The sequence below is a fragment of the Girardinichthys multiradiatus genome, chromosome 23, assembly GCF_021462225.1.
Source record: "Girardinichthys multiradiatus isolate DD_20200921_A chromosome 23, DD_fGirMul_XY1, whole genome shotgun sequence".
In the NCBI taxonomy this organism is placed as follows: Eukaryota; Metazoa; Chordata; class Actinopteri; order Cyprinodontiformes; family Goodeidae; genus Girardinichthys; species Girardinichthys multiradiatus.
This window is the reverse complement of record NC_061815.1, coordinates 80,968-101,912: the sequence shown is the minus strand read 5'-3', so window position 1 is coordinate 101,912 and position 20,945 is coordinate 80,968. Positions and strand designations below refer to the sequence as shown.

Sequence of the window (20,945 nt, the reverse complement as noted above, 5' to 3'; positions counted from 1 at the left end):
ATCTGCCAAAACTGACTGGGAGTTTAAGAAGACATACACACAGGCCCTGTTCACACAACAACAATCCATTGAAAACGGGATTCTTTTTCTGTTTACACATCTACATGATGTTTTAATTACGTTCTAGGTGGCAATATGTTCTTTCAAACTTAACAACATGCTCATGTAAAAAATTGCTCTGCTTAAAAACCAGGGTAGAAAATGAGCACTGTTGGAGGACTGTCGTTAGATTCAAAAGAGACAGCAGCACAAGCAGTACTCTGTCATCCACTATCATTGTTATTTATATCTTCTTCCTATTTGGACTTTAAACTGTTATGCTGCATTAATTTCTTCTAATTGTAGTCATACTTCGCATGTGCCAGGGCTTCCCTATACAGGAGCATTCCGTTTTTCTTAAATACACAAAGACAGAGACCTGCATGTTTTTAAAAGGTTACACTCTGAAACCTTTTTTCAAATCATGCTGTTTTGAAACATAGCACGTGCCATTGTTCGTTTACACGGAAATGATGTGCGCTTTCTCTGGTCAAATTTGATAACGGGTTCCAAAGTGTAATGGTTTGAAAATTTCAGAAGCCCTGGCATATACGCAGTGTAACTGCAATCAGTAGAAATTAATGTGCACAACATAACAGCTGCGGACCAGTTTGAAACCCACAGATGTAAAACCCTGCAGTAACAACTTTTGACCCAAGACGTTTTGTGGTTCATATGGTGTAATCATTCACTGGAAAAAATATCTGATTTTATTTAATGATCAAAATATGATCATGTCAAAATAACTGGAGCTCAAGCAGCCCAAACAGCCAGCAAAAGACTCCAGAGACAGACTTTGACCAGGAATACCAAGACCTCGACACTGTAAGGCTAGCCAACTCTGTAGCATCTGACCTTACGTTAAAGATGGGACTGAAACCTTTTTAACTATAATCTACAACTATCACAGAATGTAGACCACCTAATATTTTTAAGACTGATCAACAACTGTCCAGCATAACCCAATATTAACAAAGGCCACTCGATGAAAAATACTGGTAAATGTTAAGGGTGATTCTGATGGTAATCCAAATTTCACCTGGAAGTGAAAAACTGTGGCGTATAAATTTGTCATGTGGTCTTTAAGTTCTTTTGTGTGTTTACCTAGGAGGATTTAGAAACCTTCACACCCTTGTGTTTGGAGCTTGCAAGAATGCTTTGGAAGTGGACTTGGGCTACATCATTATCACTGCTGCCCGCAGGTATTCTGCCATTTATGCTAATACTTGTAATACCTTCATGCAGCTGACCATTGTGGGGTTTAATTTTCAGAGAGTATTTGTTCAACTGCTGCTATTTGTTTTTCTTCAAGTAAACGTAAATCAGTATAAGCCTTTGGGGGAATCTGTTCAGTGTATTTATTTAGATACTTCATTAAGTGTAGAATACTAGTTAATTTGCCTCTGCCTATGTTTATTTTTCTCTCATTCTCCACCCAGGATGCTTCAAGTTTATGATAGAATAATATGTTATATAGACCACTAATACAAAGAACACCCTATTTTAATATAGCTGTGTTATATAAATTTTATGTATTTTTTTTATTTAAGGATATAATTGCCAAGCAGAAGTGGACTGGTCACACAGTGCACATAGTTAAAAAAAAAAAAGAAAAATGTAATTTGTACTTCAAAAAATGTTTGTATTTTGTACATTGAGAACTACATTTTTTTTCAAACTTCATTGTTTTGTGACTGTGCTCATAATCGTTAGAATATTATAAGATTTACACATTCATTGTTTTAGAACTGACGGGGTACACAAGGTAACCTAGTTGGTTCAATTATTGTTACAGGAACATTTCCATCTAACGTGTACTGAAATACCAAATTGATCTAATCACAACACTGCTGAACATTTCCTTTGCAATTCTACAATTTTTCTTAAAAAAAAATTTCTAAGTTTGTTAGTGGCCAAACATCCAGTCCACACATTTACACAATAGATTATGCAAAAGTGCAAGCTGCAGCACTAGTATCTGTAAATGGAACTCAGTAACAAAGGTGGAATTCCAAAAATGTCATAACTATAAAAATGTTGGTTTAATGTGTATTTGTTATTTTAAAATTTTAATGACCTCATAAGTTTATTTTAATGCTATTTGTATTTTACAGGCTTCATGAACTGCGAATCCAGCCATCACTTACTAAAGATGGAGTCTTCTCAGCTCTCAAAATGGCTGAACTTGAGTTCCCTCAGTTTGAGACGCTCCATTTGGGATATGTGGATGATTTCCTCCTACAATGTTTGTAACTTTTCATAGTTTATATCATAAAGCATGAAGAAAGTGGTCAGATCCTCCTATCCAGCATAAGTCTCAAGGCTCCCACATAGTCGGGCGTACTTGATTGCGTGGACATCCGCGCTCACACGAGGTGGACTTAATGCAGATTCAGAAGAGATGTCTGTCTGACACGTCCGTGCAAAGCTTGATTTGTACGACCACTATGTGGTGTCACGCAGTAAACTGCCAGGAAAAAGTCTCCACATCAAACTGTTTTATATGTGAAACACTGCTCTGAACAACCAGTTGCAAGGAAGCGCAATGTCACTGTCACTCTCTGCGCAGCACTGACAGGTGTATTTCCTGATACAGTTTAGAGTGTGTTTGTATTTAACTTTGTATTTAACAAAGACAGAGATCGATGATTGTCACCTATCCAGCTTTATTATAACCTTGACAAGAGAAAACAGTTTTACAGCGTCAGACATGTATTTAGGAGCCCTGCCAAAACATTTCTTAGTAGACAAAGTAAGAGAACTATTATAACAGCTTTAAGGCAATTCCCATGACAAGAGGGCTTCCATAGGAGGGAGAGGTAATGCCTGTTGTAATTTTTCCCCAGACATGTTGACAGAATTGAAATCACAGAATGACCTCCACTTATACCACACAAGCCAGCTGCCCTGAACTCTGGCATGAATTAGAGCTGCAGCATTAGAGGCTGGCTTGTGTAATAAGATGGGGAGTGAATACTTTTATCAGGTTGTGCAAAGCATCAGGAAACTTAAACCAAGGCACTTACATTTTCCTCCACAAGAGGCTAGTGTAATCATTCTGTATTCAACGTGTATTTGTTACGTTGTTTACTTTTTTCTGGCTGGTTCAACTTGTTATAGTTATTTAAGTCTCAAAGAAAGTTACTGGTTATATTACTGTAAAGACGTATTCTTCTTATTTTAGTTTACTTTATTTTAGCTTTCCGAAGATTTTATATTATACCGTGTTTCTGCTGATTGTGGCTCAAGTCCACTCTTGTGAAACATAAAGATTATGACAGAAAATCAAACAAAATTAAGAGTGGCCCTTCAGCTTGTAGATGTTATTTGTAAGAATCACATCACCACATTTGCTCACAATCATCGGCCATAGAGCCACTTGAGTATTTGTCTTGCAACCCGAAAGTTGTGGATTCGATTCCAGCTTCCTACTGCCGCATGTCGATGTGCTTCTGGGCAAGGCACTGAATTTCAAGTTGCGTACTGATCTGTGTATCGGTGCATGAATGTGTGCGCATTTGTGAGTGCGTTTGGGTGAATGTGGTTCTAGTGTAAAGCGCTTTGAGTGCTCGATAACACTGGAAAGCCATTGTATACATTTTGCCGCCAAATTCATTCTCCAGCTGTAAACCTCAGCTTATTGAATTGCACCTAAGTAGTCCTGTGCTGTGTGTGCTTATTTATCACCCTCCAAAGTTCAATAAGAATTTAATTTTCAATAAGAAGACACACATTGGACTTGGTGCTGTCCCTTGGGTTGGATGTGTGCATCTCAGAAATATGCGATTTATGTGTTTCTGATCATTTCCCTATGCGCTTTGCTATATCACTGCACTGCTCTGTTGATAAGCCGTGCACTCTAGAACAAACAAAACAAGCATTTAATGCCTCCTTAGCGCTATAATTTTCTGCTTTATTTCTTGATTCTGGGATTTACACTCCAACCAGTGAAAGCATGGAGGACCTATCTGTTTTGCTTAACTCCACCTGCACCAATATTTTGTACTCTATAGCACCAGTAATGGCTGTGGTGCCAAGCCTCTGTCAGAGCCATGGCTGAATGAACATACAGGTCCTTCTCAAAATATTAGCATATTGTGATAAAGTTCATTATTTTCCATAATGTCATGATGAAAATTTAACATTCGTATATTTTAGATTCATTGCACACTAACTGAAATATTTCAGGTCTTTTATTGTCTTAATACGGATGATTTTGGCATGCAGCTCATGAAAACCCAAAATTCCTATCTCACAAAATTAGCATATCATTAAAAGGCTCTCCAAACGAGCTATGAACCTAATCATCTGAATCAACGAGTTAACTCTAAACACCTGCAAAAGATTCCTGAGGCCTTTAAAACTCCCAGCCTGGTTCATCACTCAATACCCCAATCATGGGTAAGACTGCCGACCTGACTGCTGTCCAGAAGGCCACTATTGACACCCTCAAGCAAGAGGGTAAGACACAGAAAGAAATTTCTGAACAAATAGGCTGTTCCCAGAGTGCTGTATCAAGGCACCTCAGTGGGAAGGAAAACGTGTGGCAGAAAACGCTGCACAATGAGAAGAGGTGACCAGACCCTGAGGAAGATTGTGGAGAAGGGCCGATTCCAGACCTTGGGGGACCTGCGGAAGCAGTGGACTGAGTCTGGAGTAGAAACATCCAGAGCCACCGTGCACAGGCGTGTGCAGGAAATGGGCTACAGGTGCCGCATTCCCCAGGTCAAGCCACTTTTGAACCAGAAACAGCGGCAGAAGCGCCTGACCTGGGCTACAGAGAAGCAGCACTGGACTGTTGCTCAGTGGTCCAAAGTACTTTTTTCGGATGAAAGCAAATTCTGCATGTCATTCGGAAATCAAGGTGCCAGAGTCTGGAGGAAGACTGGGGAGAAGGAAATGCCAAAATGCCAGAAGTCCAGTGTCAAGTACCCACAGTCAGTGATGGTCTGGGGTGCCGTGTCAGCTGCTGGTGTTGGTCCACTGTGTTTTATCAAGGGCAGGGTCAATGCAGCTAGCTATCAGGAGATTTTGGAGCACTTCATGCTTCCATCTGCTGAAAAGCTTTATGGAGATGCAGATTTAATTTTTCAGCACGACCTGGCACCTGCTCACAGTGCCAAAACCACTGGTAAATGGTTTACTGACCATGGTATCACTGTGCTCAATTGGCCTGCCAACTCTCCTGACCTGAACCCCATAGAGAATCTGTGGGATATTGTGAAGAGAACGTTGAGAGACTCAAGACCCAACACTCTGGATGAGCTAAAGGCCGCTATCGAAGCATCCTGGGCCTCCATAAGACCTCAGCAGTGCCACAAACTGATTGCCTCCATGCCACGCCGCATTGAAGCAGTAATTTCTGCCAAAGGATTCCCGACCAAGTATTGAGTGCATAACTGTACATGATTATTTGAAGGTTGACGTTTTTTGTATTAAAAACACTTTTCTTTTATTGGTCGGATGAAATATGCTAATTTTCTGAGATAGGAATTTTGGGTTTTCGTGAGCTGTATGCCAAAATCATCTGTATTAAGACAATAAAAGACCTGAAATATTTCAGTTAGTGTGCAATGAATCTAAAATATATGAATGTTAAATTTTCATCATGACATTATGGAAAATAATGAACTTTATCACAATATGCTAATATTTTGAGAAGGACCTGTACACCCACCATCAGACGTGCTAAGAGAAGATGGAAAAAATCTAGACTCTATCCCCTCGTTACCTACTATCACTGAGAGAATGTTTCTCTCATTATCTGTAGGCTGTAAAGACTGCTAAGACTCAGTTTATGTCAAATCTTGTGTCCTCAAACAGCAACAAGCCACTGGTTCTTTTTAATGTTTTTAATCGTATTGTTAATCCATGTAAAAATGTTGGTCTTATACCAACAAAAAAAGATGTGTAATGATTTTTTGGCATTTTGTATGAACAAAGTTTTAACCATCAGAGCTGGTATCTTGGCATCTTCTGCCTTTCACCCTAGTTTTTCTCCGCTGTGCTCAGCTGTCCTGGAAAAGTTTGAGCCAGTTTCTTTGAGTGAATTATCTAAGGTGATTGCTTCTATTAGGTCATCTCACTGCCCATTAGATTTCCTTCCCTCGTTTTGGTTTAAAAATGCTTTTGACACTGTTGGCCTATTATCCAGAAGTTTATTTTCTTTTGCTACAGGCTTTGTCCCCACATGCTTGAAACAGGCTGTGCAGGGGTTGGACAATGAAACTGAAACACCTGGTTTTAGACCACAATAATTTATTAGTATGGTGTAGGGCCTCCTTTTGCGGCCAATACAGCATCATTCGTCTTGGGAATGACATATACAAGTCATGCACACTGGTCAGAGGGATTTTAAGCCATTCTTCTTGCAGGATAGTGGCCAGGTCACTACGTGATACTGGTGGAGGAAAACGTTTCCTGACTCGCTCCTCCAAAACACCACAAAGTGGCTCAATAATATTTAGATCTGGTGACTATACAGGCCATGGGAGATGTTCAACTTCACTTTCATGTTAATCAAACCAATCTTTCACCAGTTTTGCTGTGTGTATTGGTGCATTGTCATCCTGATACACGGCACCGCCTTCAGGATACAATGTTTGAACCATTGGATGCACATGGTCCTCAAGAATGGTTCGGTAGTCCTTTTCAGTGACACGCCCATGTAGCACAAGTATTGGGTCAAGGGAATGCCATGATATGGTTGCCAAACCATCACTGATCCACCCCCATGCTTCACTCTGGGCATGCAACAGTCTGGGTGGTACGCTTCTTTGGGGTTTCTCCACACCGTAACTCTCCCGGATGTGGGGAAAACAGTAAAGGTGGACTGATCAGAGAACAATACATGTTTCACATTGTCCACAGCCCAAGATTTGCGCTCCTTGCACCATTGAAACCAACGTTTGGCATTGGCATGATGTTTGGCTATAGCAGCCCGACCGTGTATATTGACCCTGTGGAGCTCCCGACGGACAGTTCTGGTGGAAACAGGAGAGTTGAGGTGCACATTTAATTCTGCCGTGATTTGGGCAGCCGTGGTTTTATGTTTTTTGGATACAATCCGGGTTAGCACCCGAACATCCCTTTCAAACAGCTTCCTCTTGCGTCCACAGTTAATCCTGTTGGATGTGGTTCGTCTTTCTTGGTGGTATGCTAACATTACCCTGGATACCGTGGCTCTTGATACATCACAAAGACTTGCTGTCTTGGTCACAGATGTGCCAGCAAGATGTGCACCAACAATTTGTCCTCTTTTGAACTCTGGTATGTCACCCATAATGTGTGCATTTCAATATTTTGAGCAAAACTGTGCTAATTGAACCTTCACACTCTGCTCTTACTGGTGCAATCAATGAAGACTGGCTACCAGGCTGGTCCAATTTAGCCATGAAACCTCCCACACTAAAATGACAGGTGTTTCAGTTTCATTGTCCAACCCCTGTAGTTCAGCCTATCCTAAAAAAAAAAAAAAAAAGGCGTCTAAAACCTTCAGATTTATCTGCCTTTAAAAGCAGGGACAGACTCATTCCAGCTTTTATTGTGCTGACTTAAAGGCGTTAAACAGTGGTTGTCCCTAAACATTTTTAAACTAAATGAAAACAAAACAGAGATTGTCTTTTTTGGGAACTCTGTAACAGACAGTACTCTTTGCTCTTTATCCTATTGCTGTAAGGATAATGTCAAAAACCTTGGTGTTTTTCCTGATGGTTCCCTTAAACTCCAGAGGCAAATGAGTGCAGTGGTCCAATCTAGCTTTTTTTCATCTCAGACAGCTTGCTAAGGTAAAGCCATACCTTCCAGCTGATGTGTTTGAGCATGTCATTCACTTGTTTGTTACCTGCAGAATGGACTACTGCTTGGAATAGTCCTCTATTCACCACCTCCAGTTAGTACAAAACGCTGCAGCTCGTTTACTGACTATTACGAAAATAAATATTCACATTACCCCAGTGCTGGCTTCCCTTCACTGGCTTCCTGTCTCTTATAGGATCCAATTTAAAATAATACTCTTTGTTTTTAAATCTTTACATGGTCTTACCCCTCATACCTATTTGAGCTGCTCTCTAGCCATGGTCCGAAAAGAACAATGAGGTTCAATCACGACTCAATTAATGCTATTTATTCCCAGGTCTAAAATAATTTCTCGAGGAGACACAGCCTTTGCTGTGGCAGGTGCTAGACTCTGGAATAGTCTGCCTCTTAATATTAAAACTGCACAAACTCTGGAGCATTTTAAATCACTTCTGAAGACTCATTTTTATCAACTGGCTTTTGGTTCACGAAGACCTTTATGTTTTGTTTTATATTTGTAATTTTAAAATAGTCTTTTTTTTGTTTTACTATTCTTTGGCTGTTTTGTTTATTTTAGCAGCAGTTTTATTTCTTTATTTTTATTTTTTGTCTTTTTACTTTTTATATTTATGTATTCGATTTCTTCTTATTGTATTTTTGTTTCTCATATTTCTCTTTTAATATTTAGCTATTTTTCCTGTAAAGCACTTTGGTCAGCTTGACCTTGACCTTGCATGACCTTGACCTATAGTCACCACTTAGTGGTGACAATGTAAATATAAGTGTATGTACCATAAAATGTGTATAAAATCTTAATTTACTAGAAATATCTTTAAGTATAGTAAACTGGATGAAAACAAGTAAATGTCCTGTTGTTTTGCTAATGCAGGTAAGATGAGTCACTTAGAGCTGGTAAAATATGGCCTAGCCGATGTAATTGAGAACCCTGGCATCATCACGGATATCGGCATTAAGGTGGTAAATGAGGTGTTCACTAATATTAAATATCTCCTCATCTACAACTGTCCTCACCTTCATAACCCTCATCAGTGGATCACAGGTAAACCTCTTGCTTTTAATGCTGACATGTTTAAGGAAGTTTTATATTTAGTCTGTGTGTGTAACTGCAACTGTGTGGTCTGCCTTTCTTTGTTGTTAGATCACTCCAGGTGGAGCCGTCTTGTTGATCTTACATTAGTTCGTTGTCATGCTATCAAACTGGAATCTTTCTGCCACTTCATAGAGTTACTTCCCTGCCTGGAGTTCATCTGTTTGGACCAAATGTTCAGAGAGCCACCTAAGGTATATGTATAGAAGCTCTCCCATACATCATCCACTTTTTGGCTTTGTAGTTACAGTATGTTAAAAATAACTAAAGTAACTTCAACCTATGGATTTTGTTTAAAAATAGTAGAAAGCATAAGTAAGCAAATTACTCCATTTGAATGTATAATCTTTTCAGGATGCTGAATGCCTGTTACCCTTTAAAGACACAAAAGTAAAAAATTTTCCATATATTAGAGATAAGAGAGTCATCTCCCAGTGTTTATGATTTTTTTCTATTGCTTCCATGCATAGTTATTATGCATAGTTACTATGCACTGATGCACATTGTGCATTTTTTCTGAGAAAATAATCTGCATGCATTGCATTCAGAGTGTATATAGTATAGTGTATATCCATTCTAAATATTTGTTCTCAGTGTCACCAGAAACACAAAACTTAAAGATTTTGTCATATTTTAGGGATGTACTTAGGAGAGTAGGCTAGAGCCGGTTTGGCTTTAATTTTAAAGTAAAATAAAATTGCGGAGGTTCCGCTTAAGGCGTACATTCCACCAAAATGCAGAGAGTTACTTAGAACGTAAATCTAAAAATACAGTGTTTAAAGAAATGTATTTTGCCTCTATGAAATTTCTTCTGTCAAAGATAACCTAAGTTATAATGAAGCAGTTTTCAAATGATTTAATTTATTAAGGGGAGAAAAAGTTATCCAAACCAACCTTGTCTTATGGGAAAGCGTTATCACCTATTTAAGACCTAACAACTGGGGCGTGGCGCTGATGGTGTAGGGGCGAAAGCGCGCGACCATATGCACAGGCTATAGTCCTTAAAGCGGCTGTCCAGGGTTCGAGTCCCGGCGCCGGCGACATTTGCTGAATGTCTCCCCCTCTCTCTACCCCTCTTTCCTGTCTGCCTACTGTCAAAAAATAAAAAAATAAAGGCCACTAGTGCAGAAAAAAATATCTGTAAAATAAAAACCAACAACTGGTCATGCCACCCTTGGCCGCAACAACTGCCAACAAGTGTTTGAGATAGCTGGCAACAAGTCTTCTAAATTGCTGTGGAGAAATATTGACCAACTCGAGTCACTAGAGTTTTTGAGCATGAACAGTCTAAACACGTCACAGCATCTCAAATCAATGTAGGTCCAGACTTTGGTAAGCTCTTCCAAAACCTCCTTTTCTGAGTCATTCAGAATTGAACGTGCAATTATATTTCAGATCTTGGCCTGGCTGTATAACCCCAGTGCACTTGAACTTCATACAGTATTTGGTTTATGCTAAAAATGTTTATTTAGGTATTCCAGTAGTCAAATGAGCCCCATGGTCAAAGTAGTCTAAATGGAATAACAAAATTGCGGCATACAGTAAGGGTGTAATGAGAACTCGCAATATTAAAACGATATTTCTTGTTGAGGTGACTATCTCATGAGCACTAGCCACTTGCAATCAGCGTGGCTTTCACTGATGAAGTTGTAACAGAGATGCCCCAACTACTCTTAAATCATTTATTAGGCACCATTTTGGGGTTCCATTAGAAACGATAAATGGCAACAGAGTGACGGACAAGAGACGGACAATATGTAAGCACTGCAAAACAATATTAGCATACACTGCGGTTAACACTAGCACAATGTAACGAGACCTTCAAAACCACCAGAGCACTATGCTTAAATCAGAAGACAATACCGAAAGGACGGACGTGGCTGAGAAATGCCTTTGCACCTCAGCCGATTTTTGAAGTTTTATTGAAAGTATTATTAAAATCTCATGCTGTCTCGTACATGTGAAATAAGTATAGAGTCTTGTCTCGTCTTGTGAGTATTATGTATGGTCACAACCCTAGCAAACAGTATTTTCCAAGCAAACATGCAGGTGTATCAATAATAAACTGACAGTGTAGATGTGTGCAATATTATTGTTAATAATGTTTTATAGGTATTATCAGAGGGTATTGCAAACGTAAAAATATCAAGAGATTGTACAGTTAGGTTGATAAATATTCAGACAGTTCTATGCTTTTTTCTTGCAATCATTCTGGTAGAGATTGGTTGGTCTTGGCTTTATCTGTCCAAAGAATGTTCTTCAGGAACTGCGTTGGCTTTTTTAGATGTTTTTTAGCTAAGTCAAATTTGGCCTTTCTTGAGGCCAAATTCACTCCTGGATGAGCATGTAGAGGTAGTGCACAGTCACTGGGATTGACTTTGCAGCAATCCGTCATACTGAGCATGCATGTAGTGACAGTGTAGAAGAACAACTCCCCTTTAATAGGAAGAAACCTCCAGCAGAACCAGGCTCAGTGTGAGTGACCATCAGCCACAACCGACTGGGGGTTTGAGAGAACAGAGCAGAGACAAAAAAAGAACACAGAAGCACTGATCCAGCAGTACTTTCTATAGGAAAAAAAAGTGAAACATTAATGTTTATAGCTCCTTTAGTGGCTTCATCTAGGAGAGAAAGACAGCTAAGCAGATGAGCTCTGAGCCAGTTTTCAAGTCTAGAGTATGAAAGAGAACACATAGAAGCTCAGCCAGTAGCTTTTCTGGAGAGACAGGGTTAAACACTGAAATACAGGGCCAAGTGTACCATCAGTTTAAGGTGAGCATTTTAGCCCTCTGATGTGCGAGACCGTGCTCTCCCAGGCACACAGGTCCAATGCACATCAAGGGGTGCTGTGAAAACATAATCTTGTCTGATAAGTCCATGGGGTGAGCTCTCAGGGTGAACTTGTTTGGACACACAGACCTGGGCATATTGGGAGTTGTTTGGAATAAACTTGACGACCATTTTCCATAAGGTCTAATAGCTGTCATAGTGTGTGGTGGAGCAGGACCAAAGCGCAAACAGGAGGACGGGAGCCGCATGGTTAGTCGAAAGTTTATTTAATAAAATAACTGAACTTAGGCACTACAGCAGCTGGTGAAAAGGGAGCCTAAAGAATAAGGAGGGTGAGTAACTAATTAAAACAAGTAGGCAGGGAGGTGACAGAAAAATATCTAAATGGACTGGAGCAAGTAAACAATAATACTACCTAAAGAATATGGAGGAACAAGATCAATAAGGAGAATATAAACTAACACAGGAATCCAAGAAAGTAATCTAAGCACAAGAATAAATTATGAACCCAATCCAAAATGAATAATAACTTGAAGAACACAGCGTAGAAGTGCAGAGAAACAAACAAAGAACCAAAACTCAAAATCTAACAAAGCAGATCCTGACAATAGCTCATTTAAAATTCTTTTGGGACCTCTTTAAATTTGTTACCAGACTCATAAACTGTTACTCTTCATTCACAGACTCTGTTATTCGTCCACTTTCTTCTCCATTGCAAATAGAAGCCAAGCTAGTCAATGCAGTACTTTACACCGGCTCAGTGGCACTGCGGCATGACAGAGACCCCTCCTCTGTTGTCCATCAGAGATGTATGGATGATGGAGCACACGTGTGAAGTTCAATAGGGTTAAAATTCACGAATGACGGCGCTGTTGTTGGATACATGAATGGATCTTAAACACAAAAAGGCATTCAGTGGGAATTACCACTCAGCGCAATTTGCGACAGATGATGGAGCAGACACGGAATGCAGTCAGCTTAAAAGAGGTGTTGCAATCTTCTTTGCAATTGCCTCAGACAGCTTTTTGATCTCACCATTGTGTTCACTCTCACAGTCAGTCAGGAGGACACTAAACTAAATGTCTGACGTATAAACGGGAGGTTTGCCTCCTCCAAAGGAATGTGCCACATTACCCGAGGCAATATGCCTGCTTGTAATGTTAACTGTTTTAGGAATAAATGTAGGGGTGTCCTAATGTTTTTCTTGTCAGAAGTGCATTTCTTTTTTTTTTTTTTTTTTCTAAATTTTTTTTTTTTTTTTTTTCATTTTTTATTGTTCATTTTTATAAAAAATTTCGGTGTAGTTGAAATTTGTAAAAAATATCCATATGTACAAATACAATGCCTGGCCAAAAAAAAAGTGGTCACCTGGATTTACCTAAGCAAATAGGTACGAGCCTCCCATTGGATAATTACTGCATGGACAATTATGTTTCAGCTGGCAACAAGTTATTTAACTCCAACGTGTGCAATGAGTTGCTTCTCATTTCTTAGATAACCATGTTGAAAGACACATCCCATGGTCGTGGAAAAGATGTCAGTCGGTTTCAGAAGGGTCAAATCATTGGCATGAATCAAGCAGAGAAAACATTAAGGAGATTGCAGAAACTTCCAAAATTGGGTAAAAAACTGTTCAACGCATTATTAAAAACTGGGACCCATCATCTTCGAGGAAGAAATGTGGCTGGAAAAAAATCCTGAATGATCATGATCAGCAATCACTTTAACGTTTGGTGAAATTAAATCCTTTTTATTTTTATTATTATTATTTTTTTTTTTTTTTTAACCGTGTCCTCTCCGGCAGAGTAGCGCTCAGAATTGTTGTCTGAATGCCCAACAGATTTACTTTCACAAGTGGAGCATTACAGCAACGCTTTAAAGCTCTGCTGGATATTTATAAAAATAAACTTTATTTGAAACTCCTTTGGGATTATTTCAGTTGTTACAGACACGGAGACAGAAATGAAAAGAAAAAAAAGAAGCAAAAAAGAGAGAAAGGGTGGTCAAAAAGGAAAAAGGGAGAGAAGGAGAATAAAACAGAGGAAAAAAAGGATAACAAGAATACAAGATAACACTCTGCTTGCTTCTACACCTGCAGAAACGTTCATATTACCACCTTTTTTACCGAAAAGCGCGTGGTACTTATCAATGCAAGATGTGTTTAGTGGTAAATGCGGCTCAATATTGAACACTTATGTATCTGTTAACACCTGAATCTGAACACCTGTGGCTCTCATTGTGAGCTCGCTTGTGTGTACAAGATTTCTCCATAAAAATATGCAATAGTGAGTGTGAGGAGCCACAGACCTGCCCCCCTGGACCCGGGACAGATACGCAGGAGATCCGAGCCACAGACATCCAAAGGCCCCCAGAGCACAGGAACCCCGGGAGAACCACCGCCGGGACTACCGTAACCCCCCTAGAGAAGAGCAGAGGAGAATCCCAGGGGAACCACCCAGCAGCTACAGTGCAGAAGCCCCAGGGAGCTGCAGCGAAGAGCCCACAGGCCCTGCAGGCAGCCGTCTACGCCCGAGCAGATCCAGCTATGGACCCCGGTGTCCAGGCCCCAGCAAGCATCCACCGGGAGTGAGCCAGCACACACCAGACCCACAAAAAACAGGCACACATATTCAAAATCACACATTCCCACCCTCATGCGTACACATAAAAACACTCACACCCACGCACCCAATGTAAAGACAAACAACAATAGACGTTGTACCCTCACTCACACTCCCCATACATACTCTATACTCCCAGGTCCAGGTGTGAATACCCCATAGGGACAACCAGCCCCCGGCCCCAGGAGGTGGTCCCCTTCCCTCCGGGGGTGGAGACAGGCGGACTGCCCCAGCACCTGAACCTGGTCTGGGCTAGCCCGGGCTCGTGCCTGAACCTGAGCGACCCCGGCCCGGTCCACGTGCCCCCGCCCCGACTCCAGTCTCAGAGCCGCCACAGAATGAAAAAGTCCCAACCCCCCAATGAATTCTGATCCCAACCCCAGGAGACCCCACCCCAATGAACCTCGACTTGAAATTCCTCTCAGGGCCACCCCCAACCAGGACACAGATTACATACACATGCCCCCGAACCCAAACGCCATGAATCCCCTCCCCACAGCACATGGGCACACCCCTACAGGTGAGCTTCATCCCCGAAAAGACGACGAAGTAACACACACACAGTGCAAGCCCCACACACAGCCCCGCTCCAAGCACCCCCGCCGCATCCCGCACCCACCGCACAGCACGCGCAACCACACAGACCACATCACTGCCACTGGAACGATAGCGCAGGTAGAAACATTACCCAGCTCAGCTCTACCATCGCCGCTCAGCCGATCTAGATACCGGTGACCCCTCATCCAAGAAGAGGACACAACCCACCCCACACGCTGCAACCCCTTGTGCCACCCTCTAGCCCGCCACCTCGATCCCCCGCCCCCAGACACAACAGCCAGCAGAGCAGCACACCGCTCCAGGCCAAGCACATCCCACTAGCCACCCCAGTGCAGGCACAAGACATGCTCCACCGCCCCACCCACCCGACCGCCAACCGTAGCCCTGCGCCCGGCCAGAGGCAAGAGCCACAGAAGGAAGCATTGGAGGAAGGCCGCCACAGCAGGACCGGGCACCCCGCCAACCCCATACCCAAATCCAGGAGGTGCCCCAGGATGTCGGCCGGCCACCCACCCTCCCGTACGACACATCTCGCCACAGCAAGCAGGCTGGCCAGCCCCTCCACCAAAGCGAAGCCACATCTCAATCAACACTGCACACCGCCCGGCCAAGACCCCCTCGTCGGAACCTGGCACTCCCCCAAACGACGGACTGGGCTCCAAAGCCAGGGACCGAGATCCAAGGTAATCCAAACGATCCTGAGAGGGCCGAAAAGCCAGACAACCCCCAAGACCCAAACCCAACCCCAGCCCAGAACCCTTAATGTCTACATGCAACTTAACCCTTAGAGGTGAGCACCAGAGGTTAGGGTAATAAAATACCCTCCTTCTTGATGCCATTGACCACACTCACTCCCAAGGTCTGACACGTGAAAATGCTATAAATGAGCATCTAAGTTGTATAATAAAATTGGGGCACAGGCTGCAGAGCAGAGATGGAAAACCCTTGCGGCACTCCAATGACGCACCTGCACCCCAAGGCCCTACATGAGTGGTAGTGTGATGGAGTGGGCGAAGGGAGGTGTCCAGGGATGGGGAGGGAAGGACTGGGGTGCAAAATGCTCTCCCAGGGAGCCAGCTTGCCGGCTGATCCCTATAGGCACCCCCGTTCGCTGAGTTTCAACAAAGGACGGAGGCATAGGCACATCCATCAGGCTAGGGACAGGGACTAGGCCCCGAGAACCGACCGAAAACCGGGACCAACACCCCAGCAAGAAACACCTGACCCAAAATAGCAGGCCCACCCAAATGCAAACTCCAGGCCAGCATAGGCACATGCAACCCCCATAGACAAAAAAACAGAGACCCCCAGGGCCAGCTAGGCAGTCAAGCAGACCCCACAATGTACCTGCCCGCCCACCACTGTGCCTGTGACTTGGCTGAAAGTTTGGACTATACTCGTCTAAAGGAAATCTGCCTGGTTGGCTGCTCTGTTGTGGGGATGCCACATCTATCAGGGCATGGTGGGGGACTTGCCACTGTGTTTCAGGACAGATTTTCATGCAGACTGATCAACTCTGACTCCTTCATCTTTTGAACTTCAGATGATGATGGTTGGTTCTTTGAAATCAATCGACTGTCTTTTAATCTATTGCCCCCTGGTGCTGCTGGAGTCTTCTTAACGGAGTTTAATGACTTTCTCTCATCCATTGTTATATTTGAGAAAGTTTTAATTCTAGGAGATTTTATTCTTGATGTTGATTTGTCTTGTAATGCAGCTGCTGACCTCATAAATATTACAGAAAGGTTTTCAACAGCATGTCACTGGCCCCACACCTGTAACGTGACACACATTAGATATAATATTTGTATTGCGGATGTATTGCAGATGTATATGTAAGTGACCACAGCTGCATTTATTTTAACCTGTCATTTAATTTGGACGCATTAATGTCACAGGTGTTAATGAAAAGTAGAATCATTAATTATGATACTTCAGAAAGCTTTTCTGCCCTGTTTGAATTTTGTTTTGACGTAAATATTGTTTCTGCACTTGTTAAAATTTTTGACAATCATTGTAAAACTTTTTTAGATGCAGTAGCTCCTTTTAGGCAAAACTTGAAGTGCACAGACTACATCTGAAAGAGTAAATTTTCTCACTAAATGACATGTTGAAAAAGGCTTGGACTAAGTATTTTGCACACCTCATAGCTAAAGAGACTTGTTTGATGCCATTAAGAACATTGTGGCTCCTGATTTTCTCAGGTTCCAGTCAATACTAAGGCTGATTGCTGATCAGTTTTTTTTACATTCTTTTCAAACAAGGTTGCTCCCTTACCCTTGCCTTATCAAGTATATAGTGTGGGTCCTGTCTTTTTTACCTGGTCTGTTTTTGACGCAGGATATCATTACTTTGCTTGGTTGTATGAAACCGACTACAAGCCCTCTTGAAGTCCTCCCCACTAGTTTATTTATTAATGTGTTTGATTCTATTGGGCCCTGTATTGTAAAGATTCTTAATCTCTTGCTTCAAACGGGCATAGTTCCTGATCTTTTTAAACAAGCAGTTGCTAATCCGATTTTACAGAAATCTCATCTTGATTCCTCGTTACCCAGCAGTTATAGGTCAATATCTAAATTCTTCTAGAAATCTTCTACAAAGCTTCCAGAAGAAGCTGTAGCTCAACAACGTACTTAATTTCTGAAGAGAAACAATATATTGGACAATTTTCAGTCTGGTTTTCATGACATGCATTCAACGGAGTGTCCACTTTAGTGTCAAGTGACATACTGATGGCAGCTGACTCGGGAGAGTACACGGTTTTGGTTCTCTTGGAACTTACTTCTGCTTTTGACTTGGTTGATGTCATCCTGATCAATATACTTAAAGATTTAAGATTTTCAGATGTTGTTTTACAATGGTTTATATCTTACCTTTCAAAGAGATCCTTTAGGTTTTGTATAAATGAAGTGTTGTCTGGTATCAGATCTGCTGTGTGGTGTACCCCAGGGATCTGTTCTTGGCCCAATCCTTTTTTTTATTGTATATTGCTCTGGATCATCTGCTGATTTAAAGATGTTTATCATTTTTTGCTGATGACTATGGCGCCCGGGAACTGACATGGGGGAAAAAAACATATAGAGTGCGCACAAAATAGTAATTTCTTCCCAGGAAATACTCATTTGTGCCCACGAAGTACTTAGTCGTGTGCACAAAATAATAATAATTTGTGGCCACGAAATATATATATAACATGCGCACAAAATACAAATTCGTTCCCACGAAGTATTAATTCGTGAGCATGTTATACCTATGAACGTTTTGCCTCAGGAAGACCAAGGAACACATCAGACAGGTCAGGGATCAAGGAGCGAAGATGCCTCATAAGTTTCATATTTTCTCTTGTTAAAACCACAAACCTCAGCGTTTTGTAATGTTAGGTTAACGCACCCCAGCACCAGTATTCGTGCGCATGTTAATCTATGTTGTGGTCATAAATAAGTACTTCGTGGCAACGAATTTGTATTTTATGCGCACATTATAGAAATATTTTGCGGCCACAAATTAATATATGGTGCGCACAAATTAGTATTTCGTGGGAATGAATTAATATTTCATGCGCACGATATATATATATATATATTTTTTTTTTTCCCCCAGGCGCTGTTCATGACATACAGTTATACTGTTCTTTTAAACCTTCTGAGTGTTTTAAACTATCAAGTCTAAGTGATTACTTGGTAGAAGTTAAAAATAGTTCAATGTAAATGGCTTACAGCTGAATACAAACACAACTGAAACATTGATTCTGACAATCTGTTGAAAAAATTGAGTCGAATCTAAGAAATCTTGGTGTGATTTTTGACAGTTGTATGTCTCTTGATCACCATTCCAAGAATTTAACTCGAAATTGTTTCTATCATTTAAGAAATATTGCTAGGCTCAAATCTATGGTGTTTAGACCTGCATTAGAAATTATTTTACATGCTTTTATTTCATCTCGGTAGATTTTTGTAATGGATTTATTACTGTTTTAACAAATATGCTGTGTGTCGCATTCAAACGGTGCACAATGCTGTGGCAAGAATTTAACAGGGATAAGAGCGAGAGCTCCCTTTACCCTTGTCTTGGCTTCTCTTCACTGCCTATCAGTTAATTTGTAGGCTTCATTTTAAACTTCTTGTTATAACTTTTAGGGCTCTGCATGGTCAGGCCTCTCAATATATCTAAGCTATGCTTAAGCCCCAGTCTTCTGCCAGAGCTCTGAGATCCACTAATCAGAGTCTATTGTTAGTCCTTCGAACAAGGTTTAAGACTCGTGAGGATTGGGCAGGCTGTTGCACGCCGACTGTGGAATTCCCTTCCATTGTTTTTATGGTATGTCAACTCCATCAATTTAAAATAAGGCTAAAAACATTCGTACAGGCAGGCTTTTAATTTATGTGATGTTTATAAATGTGATGTCTATATTTGCTTTGTTTTTCTTATCTGTTTTGTGAAGCACTTTGTGATTTTATCTGTGAAAGGTGCTATACAAATAAAATTTGACTTATTTACTTACTTACTAAAAATTTAAAAACTTTTAGGTGTGCACCAGAGGTTTCAGGTGCGTGCACTTTATTTAAATGTATAGAATTTAAATAAAATGCATACCTCAAATGGCTCATGAGGAATGGCTATGAATCAGATCGAAGTGCTCTTCCAGGGCAGTCCAGACAACAGTGGTGGATCAGAATTGATGGTGCGCTAGAATTAACTAGATGTAAGAACATGTAGGGTTAAAATGAGTTTTTCCATAGGAGATATGGCATGGCTTCTATTTGTGATTTACTCCAAATCATCCCTCCAAAATGGCATTGCTGGATAGGTGATTTCCCCCTTTTTTTATTTCTGACAGTCCAATTATGTTGACATGTGCACAGTAGGTTCTCTCTCTCTGTTGTCTGTCATTGTACCTGTGCCTGCTTATCGCCACAATAACCGGAGACATGTTCGACGACATGTGCTAGTTTGCACATGCCTTTCAGACGTGTTTAAAAATAGACACAAAAACAACAACTGTAGTCTGTTTCATGTTTTATAAATCACATTGTGCGTGCTAAATGACATTTGCATATCATCCACCTAGTATTTTGCACATTTAAAACATTTGCATATATTCTGCATATTCATGAAGGCAAAAAAGCTAAATGAATTGCGTCTGCTATTCTACTCATTTGACGAATACAATCCTTGGTGCACCCGCATAGTAGTATCTGTGCAACGCTATCAGGTTTGCACGTGTTCTTATACAAGCAAACCTTTAGTAAATCAGGCCCTAAAATATTTGTTTCATACATGTTCACATGACTATGACAGTCATTTTAAGTGTCGATTTCTTGGTATGTGTCAGGGTTGTGCCAGAGTGGGTCTGAGTGCAGGAACTGGTATTGGTGTGTCATCTGCACTTGTAAGCAACCAGAATGCCAGCAATGATAATAACCAGCACCATCACCCTAATGAAGCCAACATGCCTGCTGCTCCTCCACCTGTCAACAATATAAATAACAACCAAAGACAGCACCATGATGGTAAGTCTTACATAGAAGTATCTTAAGCATTCATCTTTTGATTCATCTTCCTTTTAGACTTGGTCCTTTCTAGAAAGGATGGGGTATGGGTAAAAGTTCCAAAGACATCCTTTTTATATAAGAGTTAAAAGTTTGGATTCTCCCGTCATTCAATGGCATTTTCTTTCTTTCATTACTTTCTACAAACATACATACATAGTGAAGAAATTAAAACTATAATATAAAATTTACAAAAAATTGTGAAATAACTTAAAACATATATATATATATATATATATATATATATATATGTACAGACCAAAGGTTTGGACACACCTTCTCATTCAAAGAGTTGTCTTTATTTTCATGACTATGAATATTGTAGCTTCACAGAGCTCAACATGCTGATTAAAAAAGGCTGGCTCTGTTCTGGGGACTCCTCTGGAACCTCTGGAGATCATTGTGGAAAGTCGGATTCTTCATAAAATGAAGAACATTATGGAGAACTGAGCATCCTCTTCATGAGACTGTCCGACAACAACA

General features: G+C 40.9%; 1 protein-coding gene across 3 annotated transcripts in view; it reads left to right on the top strand.

Moving 5' to 3' along the window:
• Positions 1 to 20,945, top strand: part of fbxo38 (F-box protein 38) — a 150,066-nt gene that overhangs the window by 71,565 nt on the left and 57,556 nt on the right. For all 3 annotated transcript variants that reach the window (XM_047354624.1, XM_047354623.1, XM_047354625.1), the window contains 5 exons: positions 1,148 to 1,241; positions 2,154 to 2,284; positions 8,726 to 8,896; positions 8,996 to 9,138; positions 20,246 to 20,423. In XM_047354624.1, coding sequence (XP_047210580.1) covers positions 1,148 to 1,241; positions 2,154 to 2,284; positions 8,726 to 8,896; positions 8,996 to 9,138; positions 20,246 to 20,423 — 717 coding nt within the window. The remainder of the gene's footprint in view (positions 1 to 1,147; positions 1,242 to 2,153; positions 2,285 to 8,725; positions 8,897 to 8,995; positions 9,139 to 20,245; positions 20,424 to 20,945) is intronic.